This window comes from Hemibagrus wyckioides, linkage group LG18 (genome assembly GCF_019097595.1).
Source record: "Hemibagrus wyckioides isolate EC202008001 linkage group LG18, SWU_Hwy_1.0, whole genome shotgun sequence".
Classification (NCBI taxonomy): Eukaryota; Metazoa; Chordata; class Actinopteri; order Siluriformes; family Bagridae; genus Hemibagrus; species Hemibagrus wyckioides.
Window position 1 is genome coordinate 10643664 of NC_080727.1, and position 23404 is coordinate 10667067.

General features: G+C 39.3%; 1 protein-coding gene across 1 annotated transcript in view; it reads right to left on the bottom strand.

The window, feature by feature from the left end:
- Nucleotides 1-264: 264 nt before the first annotated feature.
- Nucleotides 265-23404, bottom strand: part of acsl6 (acyl-CoA synthetase long chain family member 6) — a 57794-nt gene continuing 34654 nt past the window's right edge. Inside the window, exons 9-21 of the mRNA XM_058416053.1 lie at nt 19600-19651; nt 9630-9703; nt 9445-9522; nt 5459-5593; nt 4656-4790; nt 4378-4473; nt 4192-4264; nt 3476-3564; nt 3227-3343; nt 1596-1739; nt 1396-1497; nt 1216-1287; nt 265-1094 (exon numbers count right to left, since the gene is read on the bottom strand). Coding sequence (XP_058272036.1) covers nt 954-1094; nt 1216-1287; nt 1396-1497; nt 1596-1739; nt 3227-3343; nt 3476-3564; nt 4192-4264; nt 4378-4473; nt 4656-4790; nt 5459-5593; nt 9445-9522; nt 9630-9703; nt 19600-19651 — 1308 coding nt within the window. The 3' untranslated portion in view covers nt 265-953. The remainder of the gene's footprint in view (nt 1095-1215; nt 1288-1395; nt 1498-1595; nt 1740-3226; nt 3344-3475; nt 3565-4191; nt 4265-4377; nt 4474-4655; nt 4791-5458; nt 5594-9444; nt 9523-9629; nt 9704-19599; nt 19652-23404) is intronic.

Sequence of the window (23404 nt, forward strand, 5' to 3'; positions counted from 1 at the left end):
CTGTATATCAATCAAAACACGTTTAGAGTCATTCTTTATTGGTGTGTTTGGTGGACAATATCATTAAAACTAAAAACTCATTTTTATGCCACTACGTTATTGACTATAGCTTTGAAGTATTGAAGACTGGAAATCACAAAAAATATTAGAAGGTTTCTACTGGCAAATTGTCTGTAGTATAATACACACAAATTAAATTGTCATGTCAGCTATGCACTGCCGTTCAGTATTGCTTATGGGAAAAAATGAAGAGGAACAAATGGATTGAATAAACATTTCTTTATTTTGCCCATTCATATCATGGTTCTAGATTTCAAGTATTTCTTTTTCACTATACACAAAAAAATGTTATTAGAATTAGAATAAATCCCCAAAATACCACCAGGTCCAAATTCCTAGGTCCATGGCATGCTCATTTTGAAAAAAAGAAGCAGATTTAGAAGGTAAATGTCTAATATTGCTGCATTTTATTCCCCATGTTTAGGCCAAGTGTATGTGTAAGTTTTTGTGTCTTTTGATTGGCAAAACCTCAATTAACCAAGAATGGACTTATATAACACATCATGCACTGTTTGTTAAAAATAACTTTCTGTTCCCAGTTGGACCCACAGTCAAATTAAACGAATAGACCAAAGAGAGCCATGTTGCTCAGTTAGTCATGAAGAAGGAAGGATGCATCCATGCTAGTTTGGCTTTTTCAAGGGGGTTGTAATTTTATCTGTTTTTTCCAAAGGCACACCAACTGTTGATAATCATGGCCAATGACTATTCTCCTTTGAGCCTACCTACACATCCAGACTGACACTGCACTCCATCTTCTCAACATGCATGACTTGTTTGCATGCTTTTTGTAGTTTGATTGGAATTTAATGACAAATTTAATTTAATGATAAATGGCAAACAACTGATCATTAAAAAAGAGTCCCAGGTCCCCATTCCCCCAACAGGGAATTTTACATTGTGATGTTGTCATACAGATGTTCTATCTGCTTCTTGAAATATTCTTTAAGCTCTGGCCTCTTGGCTTTTAATGTGGGGGTCAGCAATCCATTCTCTATGGAGAACATCTCATTATGAATGTAGATGTCTTTTACCTGGAGGTAAAGGAACATTATGAGGTATTAAAAATAAACCAGTTTTGTATTTACTGATAACCAGCTAAAGGATTATCAAATATGGTGTACACTATGTCACACATTTCAGCAATGCACTTACTTGCTCAAATGAATGGAGGCCACCGCCTTTGCCTAAACACACCAAGTCATCCAAGATGGCTTTCTTTAGTTCCTTCAAAGTAACAGGGAAAATTCAGTCACAGTAAAATAACTGGTAGGCTTACATCTTACATACAGAAACTATTTCATTTACACTGTTTATTTTCTGCATGGTACATACCACATTTTTACACAGGTCATCATAGCATCCATCAATGCCCCTTTTCTGGGCCCATGATGGCATCACTTCAGGGTCTGGAACAACAATCCCAACCAGACAAGACTGCAAAGGAATAAAATGGGTAAATTGCATCTTTAAAACAAAGGTGAAACCTGTTATTTTAATAAAGGCCAGTTCTTTTGCTCTGACAGAGCACCAACCTGCAGGCTGTCTCCATGAACATAGAGCTGAGACACAGGCTCACTGCGAATATAGATGTTCTCGATCTTCTCAGGCGAAATATATTCCCCCTGCGCAAGCTTAAATATGTGCTTCTTCCTGTCGATGATCTTTAATGTGCCATTCTGAAAAACAAGAACAGCTAGCATTTAATGCCAGTGTAATAACATTTACACAAATGTATGTTTTTGTATGTTTTGTGGGTTTGTAAAGTATTCATGCCCCTTCTGTTTTTTAACATACACTTTATTTTATTATATTTTTATTTATTTAAATTAATATTTACTTATATATGTTTTATTTTATATTTTTGGCTATTAATCTGCATAAAATAATTCATAATCATGTTGTTTATATATTTAAATATGTTTATAGATTTTTTTTGCAAAGCAAAAACTGAAATATCTTTTTTATTATTAAGTATTCAGACCTGGCTAAGGCACTCCAACTTGAGCTCTCATGAGCTCTGGTTTGAGTTTCTTCTAGATCAGACATGTCAAACTCAAGGCCCCTGGGCCACTTCTGCCAAGTGGACTCTGCAAACAGGGGCTTTCAAGACAGGTGAGTATCTGAGAATCTGTTTACTAGCATTAAAGTTAAACCTGTCTGTCTTGTTGGCAGGGTTGATTTGGCCGTACTTACAGGATATAACATAAGACGGCACAGTGAGACCAGGATAAGTACAAGTACCTGGACAGACAGCAGAAGCTGCAGAAGGCAAAAAGAGTCTAGTGTCAAAGCAGACTATATTCACAAAAGCAAAATCACAAAGTGAAGCTACCATAAATGCTAGTTTTGTTGTGGCAGAAGAAATAGCTAAATCAGCCTGAACATTTACCAAGGGAAAGTTTGTGAATGATTAAAGAGTGCAATGTCATATGTTCAGACAAAAGCAAGCATTTTTTAATATAAACATAAGCAGAAATAGTGTTGCTGATCATGTACATGAGCTTTACAGTAATTTACAAATGCAGTTAAGGGAAAAAGGTAAAGACTTCATTGCACATTCCTTTGCGGTGGATGAGAGCACTGATACCACTGACACTGCATAGCTGTCAGTCTTCAACCATGAAGTGGTCCCTTCAACTCTGGATGTTGACCCTGTTTAGCCCTCTACTTAGACCCAGTATATAATTTTGGCCCCCTCTATGACTGAGTTTGACACCACTGAGTTATTTGATCTTAATGCCACCCTTTATACATGACCAATTTCCCAAAATTTACATATCACTTTAGAATTTTGTACTGTATATATGTTTCAAATTTTAGGTGTTGCTTCATTAGAATTTAACATGAGATGTACATATTGTTTACAAAGATCAACATGTTTTTGATAGTTATTGAGTGTTGATAATTATTTGATAATAATGATTATTGATAGTTATTTATCAATTATATTATCACATTATTATTATATATTTATTATTATATTATCACACTAGTAGTTCTCAAATGTTTGCATACTCTGTAAGTGGGCATACCTAAATGGCTTCTGTGTGGTATTTGGGGATTAAAAAACAGTGAGCACAGTTTCATGGTAACACAACATGTTTTTGAAATGACAAAATTGTCAGTATAATAAATAACACACTATACAAAAAAGTTAGCACACCGGTAACCATTGTCCAATATCTCCTGTGTGAAGCCAACCATCCGGATCCAGTGTCTCTGCTGTCATAACTGGATCCTTCAGATAGCCGATAAAGACATTTGGTCCTTTGACACACACCTGCAATTAAATTATAATGTTTTTGAGGTGACTCAAATGGCCAAGCTACATAATACAATATTAACTGGTAATGTAGGTAGTCACAGGTTTCCAAAAATGAAAATTATTAGCATGAGATCATATTATCTCTACCTCCCCCTTTCCTTTTGAAGTAAAGTAGTTCTTCTCTGGCACATCCACGAGTTTAATGAGGTTGCATGGTAGTGGTGCACCAACATGACCTACAAACACCAAGGGAAAATAACGATCATGCAGGCAGGATAATAAGCTAACAGCTCTTCGTACAAAATTAGGTGTTGTAATGAAATGCTGTGCTATAGCAGTGAATTTTGGGAAGTGAAGTTGCTGGCCAAAGCTGTCGGTCACTGTTCACTGTTCACTTCCCAAAATTCACTGCTATAGCACAGCATTTCATCATGTGTATGTACCCGGAATTCAAATCACACACAGTTATACCTATTCGCACATGTGCTTGAAATAAACCGGAAATTTAACTACTCATTAAGAAGTCTGGCTCCAGCATGTTCTGATTCAGTGATGGTATTCTTGATACTTATGCTGTTGCTTTGCCACATGTTTTGGTTTTAGGCTGTTTGCTGATTGCCTGATCTGTGCCTGTTTCTTGACCTTGATTTTTAAATTTGTTCTGGATTGTGTTATTGACAACCCCCCAAAACCCTGAACTGCATATCACTTTACTAACTCTGTGAGAGGTACAGTGTATGTTAATTTTTGTTATTCTTTTTATAAATGTAGAACACTTGGTAGATTGTATAAACGCTTGGTAGATTAGATTAATTTCTTTTTTTGTAGTGACATTATTAATATTCATACAAACATTGGCTTACCTGAAGTCCAATCTCCAGGGGTGGTGAAGGTGCAGCCGGCTGTGCACTCTGTCTGTCCATATGCTTCATACACCTTTAAACATGAATGTATGCAACATACATCAATATTCAGATGATCTGCACTTAATGAGAGTTGTTTTGTTTGGTGATGTGAATGTATGTGTGAGCCTGGGTTGGTGTTCTCACCTGACAGCCCAGAGCTGCTCTCAAGAAGCTGAGTACAGTAGGAGAAGTCGGAGCAGCACCTGTTATAACCATGCGAAGCTTCCCACCTAAACTGGCCTGCAAAGCAAACATTCTGATTAGTCCCCAATAAATGTAAGCAACTTAAATATCACACGTATCAGCATACCGACTCAATCCTGACCATTCAAACATGCTTATTCACACTTAACAAAATTTAAGTTGTGGGATGGACACAAGATATGGATCTATGGAAACCGGGCTTAGGCTCAGACACATACCTGAATCTTGCTGAAAAAGATCTTATCCCAAATGCTGTCATTGCGGATTATCCCGCTGCTGACCTCTTCTCCTTTTTTCTTTGCAGCAAAATTAAGGAGCCAACGCTTCACAGGGGTATTGGCCTGAGTGAAGATCTAAACAACAAAACCAAGAAACTATTTCAATTGCCATTCTGTGTGCCATGTGAAAAAAAACAATTACACAGCAATGGTTCACACCTGACATGGACCTTAGAAGATTCTGGTTGCTGCCTTTTCATTATATTGTTTGTTTAGAATGCAGCACTGCAAGGATTAATGGGGCTAGAATACAAACTGTCACTTATTGGAGTAGTATAGCCCAAGCTCTAAAAGAAATGTTTTTAATTGATGATGCATTATTCTGTGTGGTAATTTGCTGCCAGGGTTTATTTCTATGTTCCCTTTAAGTTACCCTAAAGTATTAATCACTTACTGTACTTGTGTCTTTTTTTTCTTTTTTGTTTTCTTTTTATTGGTATTTATGCTGTCATCCAACATTTGTAATGTTATTATTTAAAAAAAACAAAATAAAAAAACAAACAAACAAAAAAAAAAAACAATCACAAAAAAATTAGGCTGGATTTCTACATTTCTAGCTATTGATCAGCCCACATCAAGGCTATGGTATGTATGAATATATGAAGGTTTCTAATCTCTTATTCCACATGGGAATAGTACTTCCTCTCATAAGATCCAAATAGAAGATTATCACACCAAACTGCTGATGTGGCTGTTGATGTTATTATGTATTGTGTGTGTTTAATCATTTTAGTATCACTCACCTTATCATACATGCGGTTGAGAAGCCGAGGCACCACAGGGAAGACTGTGGGGCGCAGGACCTTCATGTCATCAGAAAGGAGACGAATATCACCCTGAAAAAAGCCAATCCTGCCCCCATGACAGTATACCACTGCCTGAAGACAAAAACATCTTAGTATCCTTGTGAGAATCTTCAACTGACATAAGTAACATAAATAATGACCTAATCATAATCACTTTTAGATTCTTAAAAAAGTTTTTAAAAAAATTAAAAAATAAAAGTAAAAAAAAATGTGTGTGAGTGTGTTGAACTCTGTGGCTTAAAGGCTTTATTATTTGTTAGACTGGATGTTTTACTGCTAATTCAGCTGTGAAATGTGAGTCAGGAGTGACTGGTATATACATGGGCTAGCAGGCTTAAGCCCCCCATCTTTCAAAGATAAAAATACATCATAAGGACTAATTTTTAGCATCCTCATCAGATAATTTGTGGACAGGCTTAATGTAAGGCTTTAAGGTAGATTATTTTCATTTTACGCAAAACTAAGTTAAATAGCACCTTCAGTGGCCTTAAGATATATTTACAGAATTATATAAAATCTTTCACTAGAGAGTAGATTCATCATTAAAAGTGTGAAAGTAATGTGAATTGTGGTTTATATATTTTAGCCCCTGTTGTTTATCCATTCATAACATGTCATCAGTGATATGAGTAGATGGATCAGTCCTGCTACCTCTCTTCTGTACATTATACATTTCCTCTCCACCAGTGATCAGTCCGATGACTGTGGTGTCATCCGCAAACTTAATGATCCTGGTGTTGGTCTGGGAGGCCACGCAGGTGTACAGCAGTGGGATCAGGACACAGCCTTGGCTCCTTGTGCTCAAAGGTTCTGATGCCTGATGTCCATTTTCCTACTCTGGCTGACTGGTGTCTGTGCGTCAGGAAGTTCAGCACCCAGTTACAGAGGGAGAGTGTCAGTCCAATGGTGAGGAGCTTTTCAGAGAGCCTGTGTGGTATGATTGTGTTAAATGCTGAGCTGTAGTCAATGAATAGAATTCTCATATATGTTTCCTTACCCGCCAAGTGTATGAGGGCTGTGTGAATGTCAGTGTTGACAGCATCATTAGTGGATCAGTTTTGTTAATAAGCAAACTGTAGTGAGTTCAAGGTGGCTGGTATGGTCCTTTTTATGTGGGACATGACTATCCTTTTATGTGGGACACAACTATCCTTTCAAAACACTCTCAGTCACTTTTAGTCATTCAAGCAGGTCACAGTGTTTTTCAGTGTGGTGGGGCACAATGGTAATGGACTTGAAACAGGTGGGTACAGAGGCCTGAGTGAGGGACAGATTGAGGATGTCCTAGAGTATGTCAGCCAGCTATGATGAGCAAACCCCGAGTGCCCACCCAGGGATGTTATCTGAGCCAGCTCCCTTCTGTGAGTTCGTTCTCCTCAAAGCCATGCATACCTCCACTGAAGACACAGTGAGTGTCATATATGATGTGCCTACTGAGGTCTTTGCTGTTGGCGGGTATTGAGGGCCTTCTCTGCTGGTACTCTGTGATGTACTTCAGACCTTGCCAAATGCACTGGGAATCTGTAGTGGTGTAATATCCTTCCACCCTCAGCCTGTAATATCTCTTGGTCTGAATGATTGATTTGCGTTGGTTAATTTTGACAAGACAGAAGTTCTTGTACTAGGACTACATGCAGCCAGAAGTAAGCCTTCTGATTACAGAGTAACGCTGGGTGGTATTTCTGTTTCATCATGTGCAGCATTAAAAGCCCTTGGTGTGATAATTGACTCCAGTCTTTCATTGAAGCTCATGAAAATAATATCACAAGGACAGACTCCTTTCAATTCAGAAAAGACATATATTGTCCCTACATGATGCAGAAATAATAGTTCATGCTTTTGTTACCTCTAGGTTGAATTATTGTAATGTAACTAAAACCAGAAGATATGAACACATCACTCCTATCTTATTCACACTGCATTGGCTCCCAGTGAAATTTTGCCTGGATTATAAAATACTACTACCAACCTATAAAGCACTAAATGGTCTTGTGCCACAGTACCTGAGCAAACTTTTGTGCTTTTTCTGATCTGCCATGCCTACTTTGATCAAAAGGTGGAGGTTATTTATTAGTGCCTCAAGTAGTAAAGGCTACAGCAGGGGGCAGAGCTTTCTCTTACCCTATTCTCTTACCCATAACTTCCCCTGCAGTTATGGAACAGCTGTTCAAATAGTGTTCAGGCCTCAGACACAGTCTTAGTGTTTAAGTCATGGGCATGGAGTGGTTTTGTGAACTGTGTCACATTCTGGTACTCCCTTTTTGCCAGAGTCCATGCCTGCACCTTGCACATAATGTACATTGTCTTTAACCAATAAATGATCACAAGCATACCTAATAATCTCTCCCCACAGTTATGGAACAGCCTTCTAATTAGTGTTTGTGGAGTGTGAAGTGTTTGTGGAGTGTGCTTTATGTCCCAGTAAGCCCTCATGTCTGTGGCACCTTCTGGCTCTCCCTTTTAGTTATGCTGTCATAGCTAGTCTTGCCTAGTCCCCTAGTCATACCGAGTCTCAAGTCTCTGAAGACTCAAGGGAGTGCTATGAATAGAACCACTTGGAAATTATGGCGCCAGTGTTGCAGCGGTCAGTTCTGCACCTGGGTCTGCACCACATAAAACTTGATGGCTTCAGCAGGAAGGGACTATTACCAAACATCCTTACATATTTGTCAATTTTGCCCAGATGGGTCATAGACAAGTGGCTGACAAGCTAGACAAGCAGTTAGGATGGTAGGCATACTGGAATGGGTTCAATGTGTTTTGTGAGCAGTTACTTGAAGCACTCCATGATGATATGTGTGAATATAACAGGTCTGTAGTCAGTGAAACGGGAGAAATGCAATTTCTTTAGCACAGGGATGATGGTGTTAGTCATGAAGCACACAGTGACAGCTGCATGGCTCAGGGAGATTTCTGTTGGGTCAAATGATTAGCACAAGTCTTGTACACCTGGCCAGGAATGGTGTCAGGATCAGCAGTTTTCCATGGGTTAATTCTGGACAGAGTGTGCAGGCAGAGGTGTTACTCTACTTGGCACCTGAAAACAGATTCCATGCGTTTGACCATGCACAGAAATCTTTCAGGCTGTCTGGGAGAAAAGCATAGTGCCATATATGCTATGTGTCCTTGGTTTTTGGAAGTTGCCATGGATTCTTTGTGCCTTGTTGCTCTTTGCCACCCTGATAGCCCAAACAGGTAGATCCTTGATGTGCAGCAGGCTGCCTTGTTGTCTGACATGAAGGCAGAAAATAGACTTTTGGTAATATTTGGCTTTAAATAGCCTTTTTGCACATAGGCCTGACTGGCATCATCACCTCACCAAAAAGAACTGGATGTTTTCAAATGAAAATTATGTTAGTGACCAGACGGTTCCAGAACACTTATGTGGTTAACCTGAGGGTTCTTGGCTACGGTTATATATCTCAAATTTTTAAACTAATGATTGACCTTGCATTTTTATTGAATTTGGGAATTAGGTGCACTTCAATGAGGATCTCAAATTGTGAAAGCTGGTGTATTGTGGGTGCCTTGCCTGAGCAGTCATGTAGTGTGCATATCACTATACCCACAAAGCAACAGACAGCAAATAATTAAATTAAAGTATTGTGAGCAGCACGGTATTTTTGAAATATGTCTAACAGACATTAGTTTAGGTTTTAATTCAGTTACTGTGATGTGAAAGTTTTTTAGGCAAAGTTTATTATACATTTATACTATATACTACTACTTCTATTATACTATTATACTTAACTTTTGACCCAGCAGTAGTTTAGATAAATTACTCAAACTGAGTTAAATTTAACCAAGCATTTATAAAGTGTATACTTGATAAAATATTGAATAAAATGTAAAATGAAACTAAAACCCTCTCCTCCTTTTTAAAAACACAACATGCACACATGCAAACATGCATGCAGTCTTACCTCAATGAGCCTCTCAAACATGTGTGCGAGAGGCAAGAAAGAAATGAGAACATCTTCTTGATTTGGAGATATGACTTTCTGCAGGACAGACAATTACTGAAGTTAGATTCAGTCACAAAAAGATGGTAAAAAAATTAATTAACTAAAGTCAGTCAGAATAATATTTGAATTCATGTTGAACTTACATCTGTTGCTTTGAGAAAGCCAGAAAAATCAGCAACAATGTTTCCATGTGTAAGCATCACACCCTTTGGGTTTCCTACAGAAAATAAACACACAGTCATACTAACAAGTGACCTTGTGAACTATGCCACTGTGTCAGTGCCCTGAAAACTACAGCCCATTCAAATGTCCACTCACTGGCTTATTTCTGATCATGTACCCTACAAAATTCAGAGTAAGCCTTTGTAGCCTATTGACTGGATTATCTAATATATATGAGTTTATATCATTATTATTCAAGCATAACCTTTGGAATGTTTTTATTTCTCAGACACAATGCAATAAATGATTTGGTCATTGCAAAGAGAGCCTGGGCATGGCCATGGTGATGATTCTTTAAGAAGCTTTAAATATTTTTAATGTTGTAAATTAAATTTTAATTCCTATGTAGACACAGGGCATATCAGTGTGTGTGTGTTTGTTCAGCACAAGCTCATCATCATTGTCAAAATTTATAGCATCAGCAGTACAATTCAGGAGATATACAATAGGAGACACGAAAAAAGTTTTTCAAATGATCTTTTTACATTAATTAATTAGGAGGGGTTTTGTTTATGAACCAAATTTAAAGTCATTTTCCTCTATCACCCTTAAAAAACTGCTCTTCTACTTCATTAAGAACACCTGTTTTTACCTACTTTCAATTGAGACTCTGAAAAGTTTGCAGTGCAAATTGCAAATCTGCTGAAAAATCTGCAATGAAATCAAACAGCTCCAATAGACCCTTTGACAGCCAAGCCTGAAGCTCAGTGTTTTGTACGGATGAGGAAAGATCAGAAATAAAAGCAATGGAAGCTATAATTGATAAATCATTTGTGCTGCCTAAAAACTTCCTCACATTCTTCCACACTATCTATTTGACATGGTAAAGGTATTATGCAATGGTATTATGCAAGGTATTCTTTTACATGTACTACAGAGAAAATAAAGGAGAGCATAAAAGTCTTGAATGAAAGAGTAAATCCTAGCCTAGAGGGATTCAGGTATGTAAAGTGACCAACTCAACAGATGCTTAACTTGTGACAACCAGTAATATAACTAATGACTAGATAGTTTCAGTTTAAAAAAACAGAAAATTATAATCTATACCTTTGATTCCAAATATACCTAAATGCAAGAACTGAGATAGATTTAAAAATAACACAGTATTTAATGAGCACGCAGGCAGAAATACAGTCAGTATAGACAGGGAACACACAGGGGAAGCCAGCAGGCAGGCAGATAACAGCCACAACTGAGTCCACAATAACAGCACAGACGATGGTAATAATCTGAACACAGGGTTAATAAGGTATGGAGTCTGAAGCAAAGCAGATCCAGAGGATAATCTAAAATTGTAACCAATGGAACATACAGGGGAAGCAGGCAGAAAGACAGTAACAGCCACAACAGAGTTTCTCACAGAAACACACAATAATCCATAATAAATGTCATCAGCACATTAGCATACAGGCTTGTACAGACTTTAGATGAAAAACAGAACGTAGGATGGATTCTGGGGATCTTGGGGAGCTTGAGGCAGATGGCTACTGGGTTGAGGACCTTGGAAATCAGGAATGGTCTTACGAAGTGGGGAGCCAACTTATGTCTGGGAACCTTAAGTGGCAGATCATGGGTGTACAACCAAACTCTCTGGCTGGCACAGTAGGGAGGCGCTGGACAGTGTTCGTGGTTGGCCCATCTGGCATAGCTCTTGGGTGCCTTGAGCAGGGTAATGTGGGCCTTTCTCCAGACACATGGACAGCGCTTCACAAGGGTGAAAGCAGAGGGGGCCGAGGCCTTCAACTTCTAGTTGGTGAACTGTGGAGGCTGGTAACCATAGGCCTGGTGGAACCATGGTGGCTGACAGTAGAGCGTTGTAAAAATATTCAACCCACACCAGGTAAGAAGGCCAGGATGCTGGCTCCTCAGCACACAGGATGTAGAACCCAGTCTCAAGTTCCTGATTCAGCCGCTTGTCTAACTGTTAGTCTGCATGTGAAAGCCGGAAGACAGACTGATGGTTACACCCAGGAGCTGGAAGAAGTTTGAAGTAAACTGAGGGCGCCAGTCCAAGACAATATTACAGTGTGTATATAGACAATATTCAGGTAAAAGAAGTAAGGCAGCATCAGCTGAGCAGTCTCCTTGGCAGAGGGCAACTTGGGTAGCAGGATAGCCATGGACCATCTTAGAAAATTAGTCCACCACTGTGAGGATGGCGGTGTGGCCGGCTGATTGAGGGAGACCAATAACAAAGTTCAATGAGATGTGGGACCAGGGTCGCTTGGTATATCAAAAGAGGGCAGAGGTATCAGCAGGGGGAGACTTAGAGGTCCTCTGCTGAGCACAGACAGGGCAGGCTGCCATGAATTTGTGCACGTCCTTCTTGGCCACCAAAAATGTTGCTGCAGGAAAGACAGGGCTCTCGTTGGCTTATCGGCTTGTCACTCTCTGATTCGGTTGTTGATTCTGGTGGCCATAGTAAACAAGTCAAAAAAGATATGGTGATAATTCACAGGCAGCGAGTTCATTCTTGACTTCTGTGTGGCAAGCCCATGGTAGAACGCATCGTAAAGAGATCTGGCAATCCATTAGCTGTCTATAGCTGCTGTATGAAATCCTATCGCATATTCTATGATTGAGCAATTTCATTGGGCTGACTTGAACACGGTCCGGGCTGCATCTTGCTTGGGTATAGTGGTGTCAAACACCTTGCAGAGTTCCTTTGAGAAGGCATTGTAGATCATGCAGATGGAGAACTAGCATTCCCATTCTTCAGTAGCCCATAGCCAAGCCTTGCCAGACAATAACAAAATGACATAGGCAACCTTGGTGCACTCAGAAGGGACGGTGTAGCATAATACAGTTTCCTGAGAAAATCACTCTAGGGGAAGCAAGTGCGGCTGGGGGTGGAGCTGGAGCTTCAGACACAGAGAAGAGCGTAAACTGGTTGAGGCACTGAACCAGGTCCTGAGAGAAGTTGGATAAATCCTGCATGCCACACTTGTGAGCAGTGGAGGTCTGAAACAGGGAGTTTAACACAGCCTGAATGCTCTGGGCACCTGCTGGGTCCATGTCTGGCCAGATGCTGTCATCAGAATGGCTGGCTTGGACCCAAATGCAAGGATCGAGACAGATGTAAAAATAACAGGCTTTAATGAGCACACAGGCAGTAATACAGTCAATATAGACAAGGAACACACATGGGAAGCCAGCAGGCAGGCAGATAATAACAGCCACAACAGAGTCTCCACAATAATAATCCAGACCATGGTAATAATCTGAACAATAATCTAAATAATAATCCACAATAACAGTCCAGACAACAGAAATAATCTGAACATGGGGAGAGTGGGGTAAGCAGTCTGAAGCAAAACAGATCCAGAGGGTAATCCAAAATCGTAACCAGTAACCATCCAAGTCCAGGCACATGGCGAACGGAGCATCACAGGGTAAACAGAGAGCAGGACTGGAGAGCAGGCAGGGATCAAACGGGCAGAGTATTCACAGGAACAAAGGCAGGATGAATCAGTGGTACAAAGGCAAAACAGATGAGACCAGCTGGTGACAAGAGATTGCAGATAGCATCCTTATATGTGCTAGGGAGCATAAGATTTTGGCTGACCCAGAAGTGCTTTGTCCAAGATGGCTGCTGACCCAGAAGTGCTCACCACGATGTACCTTGTAGTTGAAGAATTAATCCTATTAAAAATGTAGTTAAATCACATGGTAAGCATTGAAACAAAAAATAAACCTTAAGAGAACACTACTTTGTATGTATTATTCCTCCCAAATAAAAAGGTTGGCTGAATTGACATTGAACCGGTCTTCCAAATTAGGTGTAACATTATTTAAATTATTTAAAGTATTTAAATCCTGAAAATGTTGGATGAAAGAAGTAACCCCAGAAGGGGCATGCATAAATAAAGCTAATGATTTCTCCAAAATTAATTTTTTATTCTAAAAAAAATATCAATTACTCTGAGAACTATAGAGGTCTCTGTATATTTGAGATATAGCTGTACATCAACTGCAGGGATTCTTGATGCTCCACTCAACCTATTTCAATGCCACAAATTTTGGTTCCAATCACTTCAGACAGAAGTTCTATAAATAATGTAATCAAAGGTGGTGAGAGTGGGCAACCTTGACATCAACCTTTATTACCGGTATAATTTTATACTGAGTTCAGGCCAGAACTCAACAGTAAAGCCATTCAACACGGGAGCTTTGTCAGAAGGCACAGACTGGATGGCTTTCCAAATTTCTTCCTTGGGAAAAGGGACATTTAATCAGTCTTTCTCAGTGCCTTTTATTAAAGATAATTATAGGTTATATCAAGTCATGCAGGACACTCAAACCAAAGAAGAAATGACATAGTTGTGAGTTCCAAAGAGCTGTTTAGAATTGTTAAAACGCTTAGGACACAACAAAACACTAAAACATCTCATGGCCTGTTACTATTGGCCAGGTATTCTCAGCAATTCTCGCAAGTGGTGTGCAGCAACTGGTGTGCAGCATGTCATGAATGTCAGCTGGTGAATCTGCAGGTGACCCCCAAACATGCCGTTGTATCCCTTACAATTTCATTAATCAATTTGACCGTTGAAAGAATTGACATGGATCTTGTTGGGATATTAGAATGGACTGCACAAGAGCATCACTTTTATTAGATGTGATACCCAGAAGAAGTGCCTCTGCAAACTCAGCCCATAGCATTAAAGTGATCAAATTTATTTGTGACAATACTCACAAAGTGGCAAAGGCCATTGAGGTTACATGGTGAGTCAAGGATGTCGACTATGAGGTCAGGCAAACAGATAGAGGAGGGAGCTACAAATTTCCCACTTCAGTCTCCTTAAACCCTAGAGTCACACTAACCTCATAGAACACCACACTGAGACACTGAGACAGGGATTGTGGTATGCAGTCAACCATATCATTTGCCTGAACACAAATGCTTGTTCGGGAAGAGCTCTTGGCCATGCACAATATGGTTGGTGACTCTGACAATGACTGGTCCAGCCTGGTGGTTTTGGTACCAAATGCTTTAGAAAAATCAACACAGTGTCAATGTATACCCAATGCCTAGCACTGACAAACTGCTTTTACAAACTCACTTTTATTCAACACTGGATTTAACAAAAGGATATTGGTAGATCCCTTTGACTCCATAATTTTTCCTCTGAAAAACCACATGGCACTCCAGTGGTCCCACCACATGAAGGATGCCAACACGTAGATCACTCATTGGTTTATGGTATTTCAGACATTTAAGTTTGTGGAGTAACATCTCACCTGGCATCACACCGCCAGAGGGAGCCCTCACCCGAATTCTAACGGCACCCACAAAGGAACACTTCCGGGGTGCTTGGACACTTAAGCAGCATGCATGCTGCATTCCAACGAGAAGTATTGTTCTCTCGAGACATACCAGGCCACTTTTCTCTCTGCGATTATTGTATTATCTGTGTATGATCCGCCTTGTTTTCTAGTTTTCATCAAGTACAGTTTTGTGATTTCGGTTTTGTTTGCCTGAGTATTTGCTTTCTGGTTTTGACATTCTTTCTGATATTGATTCTTGCCTGCCGAATAAACTGCATATGGATCCTAGATCTTCCGCCTCTGGCACGTCATTACACGAGGTGGTTCACAGGCCAGGGGTACAGATGGCTGTGGCAAATTTTCTCTCCTGTCAGGGTGGGATTCTGCTGCACCAGAGGTGAGAGTTGGGCAGTGGGGATATGTGATATAATTATTAACACACAAGTAATGTGGTGACCATACAATAAATTCTTCTCACATTGTACATATGTTGCACTTTCATACTTCATTTAGTTTTTAATGAGCTTTTTTCTCTTCAGTATTGAATTATTCTGTGATGTTTACCTTACAATTATGGCCAACGGTAGGGTTCTTTATCATGGCAGGAATTATGTGTGAGGAGACTCACAAAGTATAGTGTTGCCCTTGTAAGTAACATATTCAAAACACTGAATTTTGCAGCATTGTTGTGTGCGCTTCATTATTCCATGTTCATAATGCATAGTCATGATTTAGGTCTTCATTAACGTGCATATATGGATTGAAATGCTGTTTTCCTGTATGCAAGCTTCATTATGTCTCAGCAAAAAATTCTGGGCAGCTTCCATATTTTTGAGATTCACTTTCAATCTGATCTATTGAGGATTTTGGATTGAGCATTGAGGTTCTTTAGCAACACAACAGCCTACCCCATCTTTAGAAAAGTGATGCCATTGTCTGAGTCCTGTGGAGATGGCAGATATTCATGAGCTGTGTCAACGTCTAGGCACTGAATATCTCAGAAAAATACGTAAATATGCTATAAGATAGCGTACGGAATCTACACCCCAGTAAGGAGTCAGAGATGAGCCAAGTGACACAACCTAAAAATGGCTGTTAGCCATACACAGGTAGATGATGGATAATGACTATAAGAAAGCTAAAGAAGAGTGTTTGAATTGTCTGTCTCTTTGACAGGTCTTTACTCATTAAGACATAGACTTCATATACCTACCTTGTGATGTTGTATGCTGAGAAATGGTGGGACCAGTTGAGCAGTGCTAGAAGATTTGAGGGAGCTTGGTGCAATGCAAGGAGTGATAAGAGCTTTGAGGTTTGAGGGTGCTCAACCATTTTTGGCTTTGTAGGCATGCACCCGTGTTTTGAATCTGACGCATGCAGCTGCTGTAAGCCAGTGGAAGGAGTGAAGCATTTGCGTGGTGTAAGAGAATTTAGGAAGGTTACATTTAGAGGTAGAAGAGAGAGTTCCAGTAGTCCAGTCTTGAAATGAGAAGAGATTCAAGAAGAACTTGAGTGGCCTGCGTGGATTAAAAAAGGCCAAATCCTTCTGATGTTATAAAGAAGGAACCAACATGAGCATGTCAAATTAGCAGGAAAAGGACAGTTTTTTTTATCCATGGTTACCCCAAGGTTGCAAGCAGTGGCTAAAGGAAAGATCAGCAATTGCAAGATCCTGACCTAGGTATGAATCCCATAAAGCACACTGACTATAAAGCTAAAACTGACTTTAAAGCTTATTGAATGTTTATAGTCTTATGATCACTATCAACTTTATGATGGGCTGAGCCTCCAATGGACACAGGCATTGAAGGTTAGGGCCCAGTGGAATTGAAATGCCATTGAAACACCACTTTTCCTAAGAAAGCCATTTTTTCCATCAGTTGCCCTCATCTGAATCTTTTAAGCCACTCAATTACACAAGGTCATACTCAGTAGCACTTTGTAGCACAACTTTCCAGGGTTGATTTTCATTATAAAGTAATTATTAAACAGTTAACAGTTATTAAACAGCATTTAAAATCATTGTGAACATAGGCATAGAAGTACAACCATATTTGGACTTTCTGGAGTTACCCATACAACTGTGGTGAACATTAAAAAACATTTTCTGTCTAACATGGGCAATTCATATAAGTTTACCAACAGTTAGCCTGACTTAGGTCAGTGCAATAGTGCACCAGTCTCACTGCCATGAAAGCACACCCTTGCACCCTAAGCAAAACCTTCTGTAGGCACCATGTTTAATGAAAGCCAAGTACAGCATACCACCAAAAACATCCCATACCTACTGTTAAACATGGTGGTGAAGTAGTGATGATTTGGGCTTGTCTTGTACCCACAGTGCCTAGGAAAACTGCAGTCATTGAGACAGTGATGAACTCCATAATGAATATTTTTTAGACAAATGTGAGACCAGCATCTTTAATGATAAACTCCTACAAGTACATGTTGGTTTCATCTGACTGCTGAAACCATGGTCCAGAACAGTATGTCCTTCCAGAACAAATGAAAGGACAAGAAAAAGCTTATTCAGGAGGCTGTAAAGAGACCAATGGTAGCATTAAAGAAGCTGCAGGAATATCTAACAACTATGTTAAAAAATGTGTTATGGTCTGATGAGGACAAGCTAGAACATTCTGGGCATAATTCTAAAAGATGTGGGGTCCAGAAGTCTGAGACCACTAGTGAAACTGTATCTATTCTGGATTGTTTAAAATATAATCAAATCCACCTGAGTGTTATCTAAAAGTGTGCTTCAAAAAAGACATACAAATCTGACATTTTGTACAAAACAAATATCAAGATCAATATTACATATTTGCGACAGAGAAATTGTGCAAAACAGAATATACAATATTCAAGTTATTGATTTACTTACTTTAAATTTTTTTTTTTTTTAAAATATTCTAAAACCTGTTTATTCCCAATTTGTAAAAAAATCACAGAATTTTTAGTGATTCCCATTGTAGCCTATCCTCCCACCAGAGGGAGCTATTGCCTGAATACTGACTTCACTTCCTGGTTTTACTACATTTAAACCATGCTCCCATCTAGCCATGTAGCAAAGTAACGTCATTTGTATTCTGATTTGAATTTGTTTGTCGCTGGCTGCTTGTTTGTGTTCTAACCTCTGCCAGTTTTCTCTGTTCACAATTCTCATTTCATGTCTGGGTTGTCTGCCTTAGTCTTGTATAATAAATGTCTGCATATGGATTATAACATGCTTCCAGCTGTGGATTTATTAAAAAATACTTCACCTAACATGAGTGGACTTGGAGTTATGCAGCTCCAAGCCGCCTTATCTTATCAGAGTGAAATGCGAAGGCCTACCCAGGATTGAGTCTTATCCTACAAGTGAAGCTGGTATGTAAGGACAAGTCCGTAACTCTATCACAGTACATAAATCTAGCCATCAAGCTTGACAACTTAATCAGAAACCAGCAATCATCCAGTTTCCAATGTGCATTCCCATTTCCTCCGTTGAATTGCCCTGTTGTGCTACCAATTAAGCTCCAGATTGGACTGTTTCACACTGAGTAACTCAGCTTGTTTGTCATCTCATCCCCAATCCATGGTTAAAACTACATGACCCACAGATTTCCTGGAGACAAGATGAACATGCAGTTCCCACTTCAGACTACTAGGATTGAAAGCCCAGAGCCTCAGAAAACTGTTAACATTGCCAAAGAAAACCAAGACCTGATAAAAGATGTCAACAAGGAAAAAAACAGCCAATTACCATATCACCAACTCTGGGATTGTGCTCTTGACTTGCTACCCAATACCTCAGTGCATAAAAGTAAGGTTCACCCACTTCCATGCCTGAAACCCAACTAATGAAGGATTATATCGAAGAGGCATTAGCTTCCGGCTTCATTTGCCAAGCACCTCACCTGCCGCTGCTGGCTTCTTTGTTGAGAAGAAAAATGACAACCTGCCCTCAAAGATTTATGTGAGGCCAGAATTTTTACAAAGTTTACAAAAGGAGTGCAAAGTTAAAACAGTCACAAAATGGCCAGCACCTAATTCTATCAAGGAACTCCAAATATTTCTGGTCTTTGCCAACATTTATCGTCAGTTCATTCATAACTATGGTAACATAATGACACCCCTCACTTCAATTGGAGAACAAGGAGTTCAAGATTTCTTTTTAAAAATCCTCTATAAAAACTTGAATAGCAACATTAGAATAATCTTCTATACAAGTGAGAAAGTTTCTACAATGCCAATATTTTCATTTGCTTATACTTTACATTGATTATCTCATATATTTTTTAAATGAAGGAACACTGCAATAGAAGAATACCTAAACCTATGTTTAGTATGGATTTCTAGCTATAAATGAAGACATATATTAAATCATATTACTATGCAATTTGGTTTATTAATGTAAATAAAATATATTTTGTTGATGATCTACTTGTCCATGAGGGTCTTAAATAACAACTAAAAAACTTTAAATCACAGTATATAACATCATAAAATCATTAGTTGCATTTAAATCATTACTTAAAATTCAATCATTATATCTACATTATATATACATTTGTGGTCAAAAAGCAATGTTTAATCCAGTGAGTTAACATTATACTGTAAAGATACTGTATACTCTTTATGTCAACTTACCTGTTGTGCCACTGGTGAAGCAGATTATTGAAAGGTCTTCTGAACAAGGTGGCTGTGTGAATAAACATAAATGTGCAATTTAGTGGTAAACTGAGAATAAATTAATTAAATTAGTATGTCTATAAATAACTCTTAAACATGTCCATGACTGTGTCTATTTCATACATTTTTATACTGACTATACATCATGTAACATTTTAAAGTCCTGTATTTAACACAGTGGCACCAAGGCCCTCAACCCTCAATTATTTTTAGAATAAATATCATTCTGATAATTCTTAAATATTATTTTTATTCTAGACAAATTTAATATTAATCTATATAATATAATTAGTCCATTCTAAATGCCCAATGTATGTTGAGACCATTCAGTTATTTGAAATATGAGTCTTTATCTTCCTGTCCCAGATTTGTTGCTCACAAATACCTTGATTAATAGTATTTTAGTCTGTCCAATTTATTAAAGAATATAAATGTAAATATGTTATTTTTAACTTGAGTAAGATTTTATTGCATAACCCTGTGTAGATGGTCTCCCTCTTACCCCCACTTGGAAGGGGTATCTTCCTCAAGCTTAGGTCCTCCACCAGAGGTCTGGGAGTTTGAGTGTTCCACACAGAATCCTAGCTATCCTAGGACTGCACACTTCTAGACAGAAACCTCATATGTTGTAGAATCTAATGTATTGTAGTTCTGACACTAAAACAGAGAAAACCTGTCTGTTTGTCTTCCGCAAGGTCCCTAAGGGGACATGGTAATGTAAAAATATGCAAGATGGAATGGACATGTTGTGTTCCACTAAGAACTTTGCATTCTTTCACAATGATATTTTCACTTTCTCACATTTTTGAGTGTCCTCTTGTTAGAACTTTGTGTTTCATTATTGGTCAACCAGCCTACTTTTATATGCAGTATGGTGGGCCTACATATCATAACATATAGATTCTGGTGTCTCTTGTATGTTGTTGAATCAGAATTTATATACATTCCTTAAATTGTCCACTGGTCTACTAGTAATAATGTTATCATATAGCATTGAGTGCATAAGTTTGCATCCCTCTTGCAAAACCTACAAATAGATGGAAAAAGAGGGATTATAAAAATTGCACTGTATTTATTTAGTACTGCCCTGATGAAGCTATTTTACATAAGAGTTACCTATGTGAAAGAACTTTTAAACTCTCTGCAAGAGAATGCGAAAAAAATGCAGGAGAATGCAAGTGTCATGAATGAAGGCAGATGCAAATGCAGAAATTGATTTATTAACAGTGCAAATAAATAACCTACTAGGTAGAAATAGAAATTTAAACTAAGGAAAGTGAACATCACAGGTAAAAACAAAACATCACAGGTAAACAAAAAACTCTAGGCTATGCATGACAAGACAGATATCAAACAGAAGCTAGACAAAAACAGTCTGAAATGAAGGGGATTAAATAAGGTGGAGAATTACGCAATACAAAACAACAGAGCATAATAAACAAGGTGTAGTTTAATTGAAAAGGAGGCTTTAGCATACTGGAGAACAATAACTTTTATTTACTATTGCAGGTAGAAAACTCTGAACACTGCATAAATGTGCTCACTCTTCCCAGAAACCAGCGACATACAGGAATGTGGTAGTCTGGCTTCACACCGACTAACTGAATAACAAATCACTTATCTACACAGGGGAAATAAAACACAAGTGAAGAAGAGCTGAAATAATATATGCCTGCTTGCCCTCTAGTGTTCTGGCAGGGAAATTTGCGAAGCATTCATGAGTAGAGTCCCCTTTTTAAAGCACAGCTCCCAAAGTACCTATAATCAACCAGGCCTGGAAATATCGGTGGACCTAGGAACACAGCAACACTAGAGGATAGCAATGAACACAACAAGGCCAGAGGGGGGAGTAAGGAGCATGGCAATGCCAGATGTAGGAGTGCAAAACATGGTGAGGCCAGAGGGTGATAACACTGTGATTATGCAAGGGGCAGAGCAACATTCGACACCAAGCAAGTAGTGATGTGTCGTTCATGAATAAGCCAGCTCTAAGAGCCAATTCATTGTTGTGAATGAGAAGAGCGAACTCCCGTCAGGGAGGGCTGAACCTTCAGCCACTCCTGCTCAGCTCTTCTGAGAATCCATGCAGGCAAGGACGAGACTTTATTTTAATGGTCACACCATGCAGCCAATCACATGTGAGGACAGACTAGGGTCATACCATTAGGTGAAAGAAGGAAGGGGGCAGACGCTCCGAAGACAGTGAGTGTAGTGGTACAGGCCAGTGCAAAGTGCAAAATGAGTGAAGTGCAAAAATGCAAAATGCAAAGTGCAAAATGAGTGAAAACTGAAAAAGAAGCAGCATATGGCTGCATTTCAATGATAGTGGAGACTGCAAAGCTTAGTGCAGAATTTGTAAAATGAAAATATCCGTCAGAGCATGATCAATAACAAACCTGCACAGACATCTAAGAACCACCCACCCATCTGTGTATCTGGAGGAAAGAGGGCAAACTCAGGGCAAGCAAGCTTGCCACCCACTGACCCTGGAAAAGTGTCCTGTTTTGAGCCAAGTACTTCTGCTGCAACATCTACTGTCTTGCCAAAAACTGTATGTATCAAAACAAATGAACCCAGCCAGACAGATAAGTGTTGATGGGGAGTTAGCTAAAATGATAGCCAGTGACTTTCAGCCAGTAAAAAAAACTTGTCCCAACAATTGTTCCACAACTATATAACATGGAGCATGCATTGTGGCAAGACAGGGTCAAATAAGCTTCAGCGGTTTGCCTGACAGCTACAGCTGGACTTCCAGAACGACATGCTCATACATGTCTGTCACTTGTCACTTTATTGAAAACCTTAAGATGAAATCCTTGACTGTTTTGAGTTTGCAGAGAATCACACTGCAAAAACCTGGCAGAAGAGCTACTAAGAGTGGCAAAAGAGTAGCATTTAGTAGTAGTTTACAAAGTGGTAGTGTTACTGATACTGCAGCAAACATAAACAACCCATGTCTTGCGTACCCAATAAAACCTGATGATTAAAGATGTGCTGAGGGTGGTGAAACCAACTGTGGACAAGGTGAAGGCTATTGTAGAGTTTTTCCACAAAAGCATGGTGTGGTGTGGTCACAGAGAAGCTAAAGCCCATGCAATGCCAGATGGGGATGCCAGCGATAAGGCTCAAACAGGAGTGTGCTACAAGGTGGAACTAAACATTTCATATGTTTAAACACATCCTTGAATCAAAATATGCCATCATCGCCACCCTGGCTGTCGTCAACACTCCTGTTGATACTCTAAGTCAAGTGGAATGGAAGGCAGTGAAAGTGGTCTGCACCATTCTGGAGCCCATTGAGGAGGTGGCTATGGACATATGTGCAGAAAGGTGCCTTGAACAATTTTTTACTTTACTACTATACAGTTAAAGATGCACTGGACCCACGGTTTACAAAATAAGCATTTAGCAACAACAGAGCTACTCCAAAGAATATCTGCAGCAGCAGCAGGATGCAACCCCAGCAGCCTGTCAGCTCCTCCATCAGAGGGCCAAGAGGAAGAAGTTGGAGCAGGGGTGGGTTCACAGGAACCAAAAGCTTCTGCTGTGTGGAGACTCTTTGATGAAAGAGCAACAGGAGACACTGCAAGTAGAAAAAGACCCAGTTCTGACAGCAGTCCTAAAGCATGATGCTGCCACATGAACGGAAGTTTGGGGGTTTGAACATCAGCATGTCAAGATGCCATTGCTGGGCCTTTAAGCATGGCCCTGAATCTTCTCCATGCTATCATGGCTGACTCCAAACTAGTTTGGAGTTGGTTTC